We start from the raw sequence: 15,191 nt of genomic DNA on the forward strand, positions 1-15,191 counted from the left end.
GGACAGAGAATTTGTTTGCAACATAAATCATGGAGGAAATTGAGAGGTGGCCCAAGAGGCCATGTCCAAAGACAAATAAGGACAACATATTTATTAAAGAGACATCAAAGGAGGAGAGAAAGCATCACTCTTCCCAGACAGGAGAGCAGAGGCTCAGAAATCATGATTATATTTTGCTTTGCTCCACGCAGGAAGGAACACACCTCCTAAGAGTCAGAGACTGACTGTACTCTTTCACAGGGGATCCGAGGAAGGACAGACGGGGAGGGAGGGGGGAGGTACTATGGGGAGTAGGGGTGTCTGCCAGGGTTGGGAATGAGGGAAACAGATGTTCCCAAACTTGAATTGAAACGAAGCTTAAGCACAGCACCCTGAATTTATTACATATCACAAAACATGGTAATGAAAAATTTTCTAGCACACACATATCAAGCTAAAAGGTAGCTTAGGCTGCTCCAAAAATTCCATAGGCACAAGTTCCAATTCCCAAAGTGCAGAAATCTATCTTAAACCCTTGAAAAAATGACTTTTTTTCACAGCCCTTAAAAAAAAAAAAAAGAACATTTTTTTCTGGAAATAAACACTTTACAATCAGTAAAATTATCTATTCTTTCATATGTCATATCTGTGTCTACCCCTATCAGCAAAATACTATTTTAATTTGAAATGTGGTCATTAGCATTTAAAGCAACACAATTAAAGCCATATAAAGTCATTCCATTAACATCACAGTAGAATTATGGTTTTGAATAAACACAGAATTTCTATAAAATATAAACATTATCGATTTGTTTTAAGATGTCCAATCATATAAAATATTAAACAGAATCAAGCCTAGTTTCTGGTTGATTTTTAAATGCTAGATGTTCTCATAAATATTTTTGTTAAAAAAAGAAATGTTGGCGCTTTGCCTGTAGACCGCTGCTTTAAATTTTAGACACCATTTAATTGGAATTTTATAGATATTTACTCTAGTGAATGATTAAGTCACCAAAAAAAAAAAAAAAAAACCCCAAACTATAAAATCTCTGTAAATATTTCTGAAGCAATAGCATAAATGTATGATATTTTAACCTCAAGTAGGAACATTCATTTACCTTCCTTTCTCTTGCCCACTTTCAGGGTTAAGTTTTTCCTACCTGGTGCATCTGAAATGCTTTCACTGCCTGTCTCCCTAAGCTAGCGCCATCACTCACACCGGTCGTCTGCCAGCTCTCAGCACGTAGAAACGCCCCGGAACCCCTCCTGAACCTACACTGTAACAGTGCAGATAAGAGATGTGAGTCTCCAGTCGGGACTGGGCCAGGCCATCCATCTTCGGGTATGAGTGCCAGGCTTTCAGGCTCCAGCCAAAGAGCAGAGCCGGGTCTCTATCACAGGCAGGTCTCCCGCAGCCAAGGCCGGCCCTGCTCGGTCCTCTCGTTAAAGGCGAGTTCTGGTTAACCCTTTAGCAGGCTTCTGCCCCTACCCAATTAGAAGGGATCATTTTAGACTAGCTCCCTCGGCACAAAGAACTGGAGATTAAATTCTCACAGCATACACCTGTTTATCTATAAGCCATTCCACCTCCCCTGCATCCCCACATGCACACACATCACACACAGGCACACCCCTTCTTTTGTCATTGCTCTCCACCAGGGAAGATGTGATGGTGTGGCCTCTGCGTCCGTTATGAACAGTCCTCGAGTTATATATAAACATAAAGAGCTAGAATTACGAGGAAGGCACGCCCCCCGTGAGTCACGCACAGTGATTCCCACCCTCCCTGCAAAGTCAGCTGTAACATCACCACGTAAGTTACCCTGGGGGTGGCACTCCGCTGTGTACATGGAGTTTGTTACCTTCCTTTTGAAAGATAAAGGGAAGTTTAAAAAAATTACCTAAAGTGATCTATGACATTTCCCTGCGACTTAAAAAAAATTATCTAAAGCAATCTGTGACATTTCTTCTGATCTGACAAAGCCAACTGTTTTAGTTCCACCTTAATTCTTGGTTGTAGTTTTAACACCAGCATTGGAGAAATGCTTGCCAGTTTCCTGATAACAGAGAGAGTTTTACTTAAAATGTGGGCTTAGCAGAAGTCACAAATCGAGACCTATTCTGCTAGCATCTTTGTCACTGCAATGTAACATACTTTATCCCACTACATCTTGGGAGGGCGGGCCGGGGAGGGGAGAGCCAAGATGATTCCCATTTGGTTAAGTGACCTGCCCACACGAGTGATGGCTCAGCTAGGGATCACGACGCGCAGTTCTGCTGTTCCAATGACACCATGCCGCCCCACCTTTTGGGGTCTACGGGGAAGAGTGCCAGGATCCAGTTCCCACCATGCGCTCACTCATGACTGCAACCCCACATGACTGTGGCTGCCACTCAATCAAGGTGAAACTTCTTACAACTAACTCAGCAGCACTCTTGTATCACGGCAATGACAGAAATCACCAGGTATCGCAAAAACTGGTCCTACACTCAGCGCATATCCTTGTCTCCGCCGTGCCACTCTCAGGAGCTGAGATCCTTACAGACACTTCTCTCTCACACACGAATTCACACCACCACTCCTCCAGATCAGCACAGGCAGTGAGACATGGCATGTGCGGTACAACTCTCAGCCTGAACGCGGGCTGGACGCTGGGGGCCCAGGCAGCTCCATGTATAGGTGAGTGGGCTGGGATTGGGGACGGGCCTGGGAGTTAGGGGACAGTTCAAGGTAGGGGCAGGAGATTGGAAAAAGGCTCCAGCACCCTTTTCCTTTAGGGGGGGATATGGGATCAATCCCCCAGAGCAGCAGTTCTCAAAGTGTGGCCCAAGGACCCTGGGGCCCTCTGAGACACCTTAAAGGGTCCAAGAGGTCATTGTGTTTTGCATAATAAGACAAGGATGCTCTCGGCCTTGTACGCTCTCATCCTCTCCTGAGAGCACAGTGGGGTTTTTCAAAGGCTGCATAAACCTTGGGGATCTCATCTCTCCGGCAACTTTGTGCTTGCATATTCTGCGTTTTAAAAATCTCTGCTTTAATTCCTAATGTAGTAAATATTGATACATAAGGGTCCTCGATAATTCTTAAGAGCATAAAAGGTTCCTGAGACCAAAAAGTTGTAGAACTTGATGATAACCTGCCCTCAGACAGGCAACACCATCTTTTCCTGGAGCTGGGCTATTCCCCCATCCAGGATTCCTGTGATCTCCCCCGACCTTTCTCTACTTTGGGAAGAAACATCCTTCTCGTGGCTTCTCTGAGTTAGCCTTTGGCATGGGTTGCCTTCACTGTGCCTTAGAACGATGTGCCCTCCCATTACCCCCAATAGCCACCTCTCTCAGGGCTACGGTGTGCCAGGGAGAACTAATTCGTGCAGGTACCTACCCAGCCAAGGAACCACGAGTGTTCGCAAGCTCCTGCCAGTGGATAACCAAATCGTGATACGTTTGGGCTAAAGAGGGCTCCTAGGTGGGTGTTAGTCAATAGCATGCCACAGTAATTAAGACCTTTTGCGATGACATCATGTAACTTCCCTTACTTTCAGTAATTCTATCGTCTCAGAGACTTTTGAAAATAATAATTACTATTCTTAGAGAGGAGCGATCTCCTGCCTTTAAGAGGAGAGAATCCAGTACCCAATAATCCTGTGGATCAACCGAATTTTTAATTAGGTCACACCATAGAGTAAGCTATTGAAGAAGATCCTGAGGCCCGATCCTACATCTGTGTCCCTGCGATGGATCCTGGGCTGCATTGTGTCTTCCATCCAGGAGCTTCAGAGTTTAGCACCATGGATTCTGGTGTTGGGCACCGAGTTTGCTGAGTCTGTCAATCTGACCTATTAAACATGACTTGTCTCTTACAACTTTTCTACGTTTAAAGCTATACTCTTCTTTTAAGGTCTTAGGGAAAAGGACAGAGGTATCTGCAGTTTGACTGTGAACCAGGTTCCAGGGAAGCCTCGTTTCCCTTTCGAGCGAGGCGGGAGGTGGCCCCGACAACTTCTGGCTGTCCTTCACCAACTGATCTCAGCCACCAGCCACCACCAGGGCCGTCACTCAGCACACAGCCAGGCCCACGTGGGGCAAGATTCTCACGTTCCATTTAGACCGTTCCGTAAATCCCACCTAGAAAGTTACTGCTTTCCAGTTTCTACGTATGTGGAAGGACTGTGCAGAAAGGCATGTGGAGACACCAGCCACGTGGATTGCTTAGAGCTGCTCTGCTGAGGCTCTGGTGTATAGAGACTTAGATCTAGAAGACAGATGGCCACTGTGGGCCTCTGAGATGGGGGTGACACAGACAGGGGGCGGGGGCGAGCACAAACACTCCCTTTAGTATTTAATAAACGACATCAGAGTCGGTCAGGGACAGGGGGATCGTTTGTGATGGTGGATAAACTCCTTACCTGTGCCCACAGAGCTGACCAGCTTCTTTTTCAGGGATGATACACCACATACTTAATAACTGGTTTATCCCGGGCACTACCCAGTCAGAGCAGAGGTGGGCCTTCAGACCAGAATAGGCTCCCAGAGGTCCCTGCTACACCAGGCATTCGCCCTTTAGTTACTGAATCACAGAGGGGTTTGGTGCAGGGCTGGGATGTTAGCAGGGGGTGAGGAGACTCAAGGTGCTGGGGGCCACAGCTGTCAACTAGCAGGTACAGCTGTGCTTCGACATTTTCACAGGGGTCGCCCCCATGCCCACGTCACCACCCATGGTGCTGTGTGAAGAGGTCAACCCTGTTCTCTGGCCCCACGGACTCTGCTGTGAGAATGCAGAAAACCCACCACGAGCTCCTAGACTTAAGACAGTCTGCACACACAGGAACCAAATTGGGGGCCAGGCCTGTTTCCCAAGTGGAACAAAGGTCACAGCACAGAAGACATCACTGGAGCAGACCTCCAGGCTGGGAGGGACCCTCTCAGTCATGCATAGGATGGGCCTGGGGGACTTCTGCTAGCACCACTCTTCCCACTGGCTACACGGCTCCCCCACCCTGCCTGGCTGAGGATGAGAACAGCCAGGAGCTGGGCTTCCCCACATCCTGGGCCTCTCCACGCCCTGCACACACGCACACATGCACGCAGCCTCCAGTCTGCACAGACCAGGGCTTGTAACCCTTCTCTTCTCTAGACATTTCAGGAACTTCAAGGTTTTGCACTCAACTTTGCACTAAACCTCTGGGTATCTTGGGCTCAGCATCAGGTGTACTGACTCCTCAACTACTGCCTGGAAACAGCTGAGAATTTCAGAGGGGACCTCCCCCCGCCCCTCGAAGCAACTTCTTGTGCAAAAGCATCTACTTTTTGTAAGATGTGAGAAAACAACCTGAAGAGTTCCTGCTGTTTACATCTTTATGCATTTCCTAGAAATCTCAAAAAGGGGAGAGTTCTCTTTCTCGATGGATCACTACAGGACAGAGAAGAGGTCAAAGAAAAACAAGAATTTCTTAAAGTTCTGGTAGTAAACAGGCATATGATATTATTATTGTTGTAGTCTTAATAATAAGCAAGTATACGTTCAAAGTGCTTTACAATCACTTAGCTATTCCTCACAACAGCCCTGTGAGGTAGGTCGACATTATTACCCCCATTTTACAGATGGGGAAACTGAGGCACAGAGAGGTTAAGTGTCTTGCCCAAGGTCACACAGCAAGTGAACGCTGGAACTGGGACTAGAACCCAGGTTCCCTGACTCCCAGTGTCCTTGAAACTGGACCACACTGCTTCCAAAGAGGCATCCCCAGACTGGCTTTGAATTAAAGACGGACAATGTCGGATGAGGTTTGGGTGTGGTGGTATTTCCCGCGGACGCGTTAAGATGGAACCTGAGGTGTCGCCTGGGTTGGTTTGGGCATGCAGGTGTATGTGTTAGTTTAAATGGGGGTGTCTGAGCTTCCTGTCCTGTCCACATCTGCCTTCATCCTGCACTGGTCACTGCAGAGAGTGGAGCTGGATGGTCAGGAGGTCATGATGGACTGGCATATATAAAAGGAATTTTGTCAGCCCAGTGCCAAGGGGCCTGCCAGTCTTTGGTAGTTCAGGTAAACTAGGGATGCAGGACTTTGGAACGGAGTCAGCTGCCCACCTTACGCAGGTCTGCTTAATCTTTTTATGAATTTTTTTTTTTTTTTTTTTTTTACTGGCCAGCATCAGGAAGTTGTGTTCATTTCATTTCTCTGTGGGGCGGCTGCCCCCCTCCTTTGCTCTCTCTCACTCTTTCCCTTTCTCTGAGTCTCTGCTTGGAAGGGAAAACTGTTAAGCCTTGCTCATTCCCTTTCATGAAAAGGAGCCACCGAGCAGCGTCCGTGACAGGAGACCACGGCTCCGCAGTTGAGCCACGGCCCTGCTTCCACCTTCCGGAGGAGTGCTTTGCTTGGAAGGGGTCTCTCTGGGGCCTTGGGTTTGCTTTTTCCTGCATTTCTCCCGAAATGCTGTTTCAGTAGAAATAAGCCCACTTGAGGCTTTTCCCTTTCAAGGCCTTAGCCACAAACGCCTTCCGACTAACGAGCGTGGTGCTGTAGCTCAGGCAGAAAATTCTAAAGCATCCGTTCAAGCATCTGAAACAAATGAATCAGCCAGTGAAATCTCATCTGTTAGCATCTGTTCTTCTCTTAGATTAAAAAAGAAAAAAAAAAAAAAGCCTTTTTATGGCTTTAGATGGAATCATGCTTTTAAAAAAAAGACCAAAAAATCTTGCTAATTTTTAGACTGAGGTGACTAGCTAACAGGTGTGGGATATTCTACAGGTTCAATGTTTGTGGAGTATCCCATTTTCCTCTATCTTTATGCCCGAGCCTCTCCGAGGGGGCCACATCGGGGACTGAGAGCCATTTGATTCCGTTCCACCACCCACATTTCTACTGGGCCACCTACACCACCACCTGCCAGCTGGGGCTCAGGCTTTCACATTATAAAACCTAACCACCTAATTCTTTGCAAGCCGGAAATGACGGTCTCCTCCTTAAACCCAACTTCCAAACAGGTAAGAAAAAAGGAAAAGAAAAGAAAAGAAAAATCTATCCCTCTCAAGTCCTCCTGTCCTGAAGATGGGCAGGCTCCCATCTGGGATGAGTGGGCAACAGTCTCCCCTCAGTCCACCGGAGTGTCTTTTGCAAAAAGGAAATCCTCGAACGTTGAAAGAAAAAGAAATGAACAAAACTTTCCCCACTCTGGGATCTTTTTTCTTTTTCTAATCCGTGAAATACTGGACTAATGAGTGTCTGTATATTGCAGTCCTCATCTGGAAGATCTGATGAGGCGTTACTATTTGCTGGGAAGGGGACAGAGTTTTCGTGGCTGCAGAGCTGTGTTCCTTTATTTACTTGCTCCTTGTGGAAATTTGCAGGTCACTGGGATGCAGCAACAATGGATGAAGAGCAAAGGCTGAGTCAAACTAAAGTGAATATGGCATGTAGGGGATGAGTGAGAGGAAAAAAACAAAAAGCCTGATGCAGCTTCTCTCTGATTCCCTCTGGAGAGGGGCTGGAGAGAAGGCTGGCTTTAATGATGAAGATGGATGGGCGGATGGAAACTGCACACTCATTCAGACCACAGAGGCCAGAGGACACCAGGTGCCAAGCTCCTACCCACACGTGGATCCAGGAGGTCCTCAAGCCACCCCCCTTCATGTAGAAGGGGCCCTGCAGTTGGTCTGAACAGAGGAAGACCAGATGGAGCCCACAGAGTTGATAACCAGAGTGCATCTGTGCGCCCTCCGAAACCATTCCAATGCGGGAGGGGGGGACAGAGAACGTGGACCAGCTCTGATCCTGCTCAGACAGACTGCACCCTACGCCGCACAAGCACGCACTGGCCTACGTCTTGACTCCTGTGCTCACCTGACACCCACACTCCATTTTTCATTAGTAATTGGGCTTTCAGCCTCCTGGCGCCCCTGGCACAGGGAGGAGCAACTCATCCCACTTCTCGACAGGCCGCGCCCACCTTGGGGAGCTTTCTCGAGGATCTGTGTACGCATCCTAGTGCCACGGTTGATCCATTTCTCCTCCCACCGCCATCTGACTCCGCTTCCCTAACTGCCACATCGTCACGTGATATTTCCTCAATGCAGGAAGGAAGCGCCTCGTCGTGCTAATTAAATGAAGAGTGACAAATCACATCTGAAGCCCTTTCTAGAGCACAGGAAACCAAACACGTAATGAGAGCTATCCTTCAAGGAAACAAAAATTTTCTGTTTTTAATGTTTGCTGCAGAATCGAATGCATTTTCAGAACGTATCTGTCAAGATTATGAACACAGCTTAATTTCCTAGGCTGGGTACTCAACATAAATTATAGTCACAGCCTCAACTCCCAATGGAACCGTGTGGAAATGTGTTGATATTGGCATCTAACCGGAGATATTTTAATTTCACCAAGGAAAGGAAACTTTCTGTAAACAACGAAATGAAAAAATGTCCAGGGGAAAAACATGATCGTGACACAATGTAACAGAGTCTTTTTAACCCATGATGTATACACGTAGCTTCAGCATCATTTGAACTTTCAACTTAAAGACTCAGTGAAACCCACCCATGAAATGTGATTATTAATTACATAGCCATGTGCTGTTGTTCAGGTTTTTAAAACATCCAAACACTATATCCAGCCACCAGAGCAAGCCCTGAAGCCATCTAATTGGGAAGCCTTGGGGGCTCAGCAAAGGTATAACCCTGTATCCAGATGGTCATCATATATGCCTTCCGCAGAAAACAGAAGGCTCTCAGCGCAGCGCTACCTTGGTTACCGTGAATTACGACACAGCCATCCACGAAAGAGTATGTTTCCCCCTCCAGAAAAGTCATCAAGCCCCAAGAGCTAGAACCTGAGAACAGCAAGCAGTTCCCTACAAGGAGGGGATCACGGCACTCTGCAATTCGGCCCCTAGTCCTCCAGGCCCAGCGCTGCTTTAGGGAAAAGCCTGCAGAAACATGATCATCTCTCCCTGCCCTTGCACCCAGTTTGGCCACACCGCCCTCTAGAACGTATGGACCAGACCTGCTCAAAGTTTGCAAACACGTCTTTTCAGTTTGCTTCTCTCTAAGGCTACTTGTGAGCTGTGATCAGGAGAAGGGCTGTCACTTTCGTAAACTGGATGGGTCAGAGGTGAAAGCTTTACTCAAATTCTGCAGGCTGAGATGGCAATCAGCTATTCAAGCCTGTGATTCACTGAACTCCCTTTAGGAGATGTGACCAGAGGAAGAAAAATCAGAAATTGTCTTTGGTCAGATTCAGCATCCATCCTTCCCCACCCCACCCCCCAGCGCTGTCTGGGCAGAGCCCAGGTTGCATCATGAATCAACAGGTCACTGTCACACAAGGTCATCTCCTAACCCGCCACATGCACACACCCCACCCTCCTTCCTTCACGCATTCATTGTCATTCATGTTCATTCTCTCTCAGGGAGATCACAGACAAGCCTTCACTTTGGTAATTACCATCACTGAGAACACAAGACAATGCAGGGCATTTTCCCCCAGAAAAAAAGCAAAAGACTCTTCCATGTTGAACCTTACCCATACCAACAAGGCCCAGTTTAAGACAAATGGTGATAACAGGGACATAAAAGGAAAACGTTATCTTATGCATAATCCGGACAGCAGAGATGACAGGGCTTTTGATCAATCTGGACAGTTGTTTCTGACAGCTTGCCAACCTCTGGAGTTCCACTTTTGTAGTCCTTGGCATCTTTTCCTCATTCCTTCTCCACTCTGCTTTCTCAGTCACAGCACTCACAGACTTCCCTTCCTAGCCCCTCTCCGTGCGGGTCTCCACTGGGACTCCCTTTCCCCACACACCTGCTTCCCACCAGGGCTTTGGGCTTACCTAGGATTCTACACCCTGGAATGCGTGGACCCTAGTTAGAACCAGAGATTCCTGAAACCACATCCCCCCTCCGGGTGCCTGGGCGGGGCCCGGGCGGGTGACGGGACCAGAGGCTGGCTGGGTCGAGAGAGAACAGCATTTGCACAGCAAGCCTCACGGCCATCAGGAGACGACACGCAGAGACAGACACACCGCACGCACACACACACGCGCATACACACTCACACACGCACTCACACACGCACACATGCACTAGGAGGTGATGGATGTTACTGAGATGGACCGAAAACCAACAAGCAGTGGGGTAAGAAACAAACAGAAACAAAACAAAGCACTTGCGTTCAGATGGAAAGCTGTTTCGTGGGCGGCTAGGGCCTGAGCCCGAGGCTGGGGGAAGGTGGGTGCCTGCTCGGAGGACGCTGCCTTTGGAGAAGCCCTGGGGGAGATAAGGCACGAGGGCAGCTCTGGCTCCCCTCCCGCCAGGGATGTGCCTCGGCCACTGTCCTGGAAGCCCTGCCCCGCGGGGCCGGGCCACAGTGGACGCGGACGCAGGGGCACGCCAGAGAAAGCAGGGAGGGGGAGGTACTTACCTGGTGGCCCAGAAATGGCTAGTCCACATTTGGGGGAGTGTGCAGTATCTCAGTTTAAACAAAATCCTGGTGGTACTGCTCAACCATGAATAGTCAGCTCTCTAGTATTTCAAATAAGCTCGTAAAATCGTTAGTGAAAAAGAGAAAAAGACAAAACAACAATTCACCTGTAGGGCAATTGTGCTGCTCTTCGCGGGGTATTTTCCCACCAGTCCTTGTTCTTTCCGTTTCTTGAATTTCCTAAAGTAGTCCTGTATCAGGAAAGTGGCATAGAACTTCCCCACGGTTACCTCATCATCTAAACGGAGAGACCAGACAGAGCTCTCCCGAATCAGCATATTTCCAGCAACAGCCTTAACACTCACTTCTGGCTGGGGCTGGGGGAAGGGCAAGACGGGGCACGAGGCACTGAGCTCTCGCTTAGGACACTGGGAGACTAAATCTAGCGAAAAGCAAGGTTGTGCAAAGCAGTTAAGGCTCAAAATCAGAGTCAGTTAAATAAACTGATGCTCAAAATTGCAGAAAATAATACACTTGTCATGAGTTTAATAGAGCAGCATATTAGTAACACTATGAAGTGCCGTCTTGGTTACTGATTCAAAATAAAAATTACAAAACAAAAAAGGCTTCATGGGTCATATTTTCACTCCTGCGCATAGGGATTTGCATGTGTAATTACCACGAACACCCAGGACAATTAACCATCCAAATCCCAATGCCTGGAGATAAAGATAGAGACCTCAGAAAGGTGACAGACAGGCTTGGAAGGAGAGGACATTTCTGAAAAGTGACTGCAGACCCAGATTTACATGTGCCCCTTAATTCTCTGCCAATAGCCTCCACATGTCATTCCTTGGTTTGTAATTCAGAACTGCTTGTTTTCGATACTGCAAGTGACAGCTCCAACTAACCTCAAAGTTGAGCCGACTTATTTCTGCTTTGTTCAGAAACAACCCCATCGTGTGTGGCTGGGGAGCTGGAACTCTGCCGAGCATGATTGAAGGTGATGCATGAGGCAGAATAGGGGCTCTGGCTGTCTCCCGGGAAACCACCCTGGCAGTGGCTGTGTGCCCGGGGGTCTCCACAAGGCCTGCTCACCCCCACATCTGTCCAGGGCCCCCGGGGGCTACTGACCATGGTTCGCAGAGGCTGGGAGGAGGAACGGCTGCTGCCCTCAGGCTTCAGCACAGCTACACTTGTGGCCAGGCTGCCCTCGCAACTTACGTGCCATCTTGGGTAAGGGGCTCGGCCTCTCTGGGCTTGCGTTCTCACCCGTAAACAGGCCTAAGCCTCTCGGAGGAGGAGCTGTGAGGATTATGGGAGAAGAGGCCCGCAGAGCACTCTGGGTGGTCCTAAGTGCCAGGGGGCGGGGGGTGGTGAGCCAGCAGAGTCACCGTTATTTTACAAGCTGCCAACAGTGGCATCCACTGAAATGGATCATAGAGCATGACGGGGCGGGGGACACTGGGACCCTCCTGGGTGGGGTGCATTCTGTGGCCATGAGGGGGGTATCCCTGTCTGGACACTGCTGGGCCATTCTGGGCTTCCCACGGCCCCCAACTTCCTTGTCAGAAGCTACTCAGTGTTACTGTGTGAGAAGACGCCTGGCGGTGGTCAGCCTTGAGAAGTGTATTGCATTCCTTCTAAACCCAAGCCCGGCAAGTCTGGGAACGGTGTAGGGGCCACCAAAGTGAACCTAGGGCTTTGGGTAGATGAGAAACCAGGTCCCTCATCAGTCTCGGGCTGGTCCAAATGGTCTAACAACGCACTGTCCAGAGGCAGGAAGGCGAGAGGGGAGTGGACAGAGGTTCCATGACTTGCCCCAGGCCAGGTGAGTTGGGATGTGGGACCCCTGGGCCTGGGCTCTCCTTCTTTACCCCACCACCTCCCTGCTCCACCACAAGGGCCACCTGCTCCTTTCGGGCCGCCTCTCCCAGAGTACAAGTCTACCTCCCCAACGGGCTACATGCAGGAGGTGGACCGACTGCGGCCTGAGAATCCCAGGGGCAGCCAGCCTCTGCCGGCCAGGGTTTCCAGTCTTCTCTGTGGGCTCCCACGAAAAACACTGGCTGTACTCACAGAAGGCCCACCTCATCCCGTGCTGGGATGCTTCCAGCAAAAGCAGGCCTAACCTTTCTCTCCCTTCCACCTGGATGGTGCTAGCCTAGGGGGCCAAGGGGGCTCCTGTGGGAGGGTCTTGGCTCTCCCTGGCCCAGAACCTGGGGGGCGGTGTACTCAGTGAAGAGGGCAGATCAGGTTTCTGCCCGAGGGGCAGCTCCAGGGCAGAGGTGCCCACCTAGGGCTCTACGGGGCAGGTCTCTCAAGGGTCACTTGGCCTTTTGCACTGAGATGCTGAGCTATTGAAACTGGGCCCAGGAAGAGTCTTAAGAACAGGAAAAGTCAAAGCTACAGCAGGTCAGAAAAGGAAGGAAGAGGAGTGAGTGCAGTGAGGCCGTCTGGGCTCAGGACTGCAGAGAGCGACGGGGTCGGCTCTGAGCGCTTCTCGGGGCAACAGGGCCCAAGATCCAGGTCCAGGGCGAAGGCCCAAAGACAAAGAAGCGCCCCTGGGAGGAGGAGGGACTTCTCAAGGAGGGAGGAAGATCCGCGAAACGGCAGGAGACTCTAGAGTGGAGGTGAGAACACCAGCAAGGGCCAGATGGGAAATGAGACAGCTCAGCACGGAGAGAGCAGAGAGGCTGTCACCGCGGCCAAAGGCGCCGCGAGAGCCCGGAATTCCGGCCTGGGTTCCAGGCTCATTCCCGAGTATCGCCTCATCAAGCTCATGATGACCTCGGCGGGGAGCGGGGCTCACCTCACCCCTGTGCTGGCAAAGCCTTCTAAGGTGGGCACCTACTCTGCTCTGTCACCAGGGCTGTAAGGGGCCCCCGAGCAACCCACGTCGACCAGTCACAGGAGCAGGGCTGGCCTGGCTCAGTTTTCTGCCCTCTGACCAGGTTACAGTGGGCGGGACACCGAGCCCCTCGGCCGTGGGAGCTACCCGTCCGCTGGCCCAGAGGGTCGTAAATATGCTCTCCTTTTCTAAGTGCTCCACGGTGTGGGAAAGGCTGGGACCCAGTGGTCCACTGGAAGGTAAAAGAGGAAAAACAAAGAAGCAAGGGGTGAATGCAGATGCTACAACCCTGCGCAGCAACTCAACCAGAGTCTGTCCACCGAAGCCTGAAGCTACCACCTATGGAAGTTCGGTGACGAGAGCACTTATTTGAGATTCAACCTGGATAAGCTCCAGCACATCCACAACCCATGCCATGGAACTTCTGGAGTTTTCCAGCCCTTATTGAGGCACTGTTTTTGTCCCAGGTTTCTCAGTGGTCTTACTGCCATTTTGGAAGAGATTAACCCTTGTCATCCTAACCCCCCAATCCATGCTAAGAAATAACAGAGAGAAAACCGGGGCCTGCTATTGGACCAAGAAAGCAGAAGACTACGTAGCCTTCGTGAGAAGGCCAGTAGGGCTAAGAGCTGATCAGCTTTTCCAAGGAAGGGAGCCAAATTCTGGACTTTTCTTGTGGTGAAATGAAAAGAAAGGAAGTTTCACAGTGATGCGAATGACTCTCTCCAGGCGAGCCTTGCCAGGATGGGCGCTGATGTGAGAGAGACTGGGCTGTAATGAGGCTGGCGTTTCAAGAGAGACGGGAGGTGCGCGTGCCATTGAGGCCGGACCCCCTGGACAGGTGGGGCCCGCTACTCTGAGGCATGCATCTGCATCGTGAGAAACATGTAGGGGAATACAACTGGCAAGAGATAACTCCGATTCCATGCCACCACCCTAAAACAGAATTGCTTCAGAATATTCTGAAAGACTGAGACTTGAAAGGAATGGAGGCTGCAGGAAAAGCTCAAGCACATTGTTACACGACTGGAAAAAGCAATTCGTCTCAGCCATGCGAGCACCTGGGTGTGCAGCTAAAAAGAAAAGAACGAAAACCAAAGGGTCGTTTTAAGCGTGCAGCATCCGTTCTCCCGTGGAGAGCCAGGGTTCTCTCTCTAGGCGGGAGTTTTCATTTCGGTTTTGTTCTTTCAGTGTTTTGTTTTGCACAGTAGCGCTTTATCGTTTCTTTGTGGGCCATCTTTCCCAGCTTTGAGCCGGTGGCCCTGCCAGCTCTGGGCGGCTCCCTCCAGCCACAAAAAGCTCTGGAGTCATGCCGGGGAGCGGAGCTGGCCAGCATGCTGCTCTCTCTGCCCCCGAGAGCCAGAGGTTGTCACCTTCTCAAAAGGAGAGGCCACCATCCCGGCTCAGCTTCTGGACCTGAGCCAGCCCAGTCTGGCGGCCGCAGGAGCAGGGACACTATAAGATTTCAGTTGGTTACAAAACACACCAAACACTCCTAACGTGCCCAGGGCTAGGGGGTAAAGTGCAGGCATGTTGGCACCGAGCAAACGGATCCTGCACCTTTAAAACTCGAAAATAAAAGTCAAAACACAATCATCTCCACTTGTAAGTCCATGTATACTTAGACAAAAATGGAAATACAGTATCTGTATAATATATATATATGTATTTTTTATATATATATATATATATATATATATAAATCTGAGAAAAGTTTAGTCAGTTATTTTATGATAGCAAAAGGAAATAAGCATGCCTGTTAGTTCCGTCTCTAAATTCTAAACAAAGGGATGTTTTTGGTAATTATGGTAGCAGATCCAGTCTTAAGAACATTTCAAAAACACCATTTTCTGAAAGCTTTTTTTTTTGTGTGAGAGGTTTTCAACAGTATGTTGAAGGATATAGGAAAACTAGTTTTAAACACTTCATTTGGGGCAAAA

At 49.5% G+C, this 15,191-nt stretch overlaps 1 protein-coding gene across 14 annotated transcripts in view; it reads right to left on the reverse strand.

Moving 5' to 3' along the window:
• Positions 1–15,191, reverse strand: part of CACNA1D (calcium voltage-gated channel subunit alpha1 D) — a 318,762-nt gene that overhangs the window by 14,809 nt on the left and 288,762 nt on the right. For 13 of the 14 annotated variants that reach the window (XM_033424608.2, XM_033424607.2, XM_004267920.4 and 10 more), the window contains one exon: positions 10,568–10,698. In XM_033424608.2, coding sequence (XP_033280499.2) covers positions 10,568–10,698 — 131 coding nt within the window. Of the gene's footprint in view, positions 1–297; positions 6,543–10,567; positions 10,699–15,191 lie in introns of those variants that run through there. The other variant, XM_049715249.1, reaches the window with a different exon arrangement.

This window comes from Orcinus orca, chromosome 10 (genome assembly GCF_937001465.1).
Source record: "Orcinus orca chromosome 10, mOrcOrc1.1, whole genome shotgun sequence".
In the NCBI taxonomy this organism is placed as follows: Eukaryota; Metazoa; Chordata; class Mammalia; order Artiodactyla; family Delphinidae; genus Orcinus; species Orcinus orca.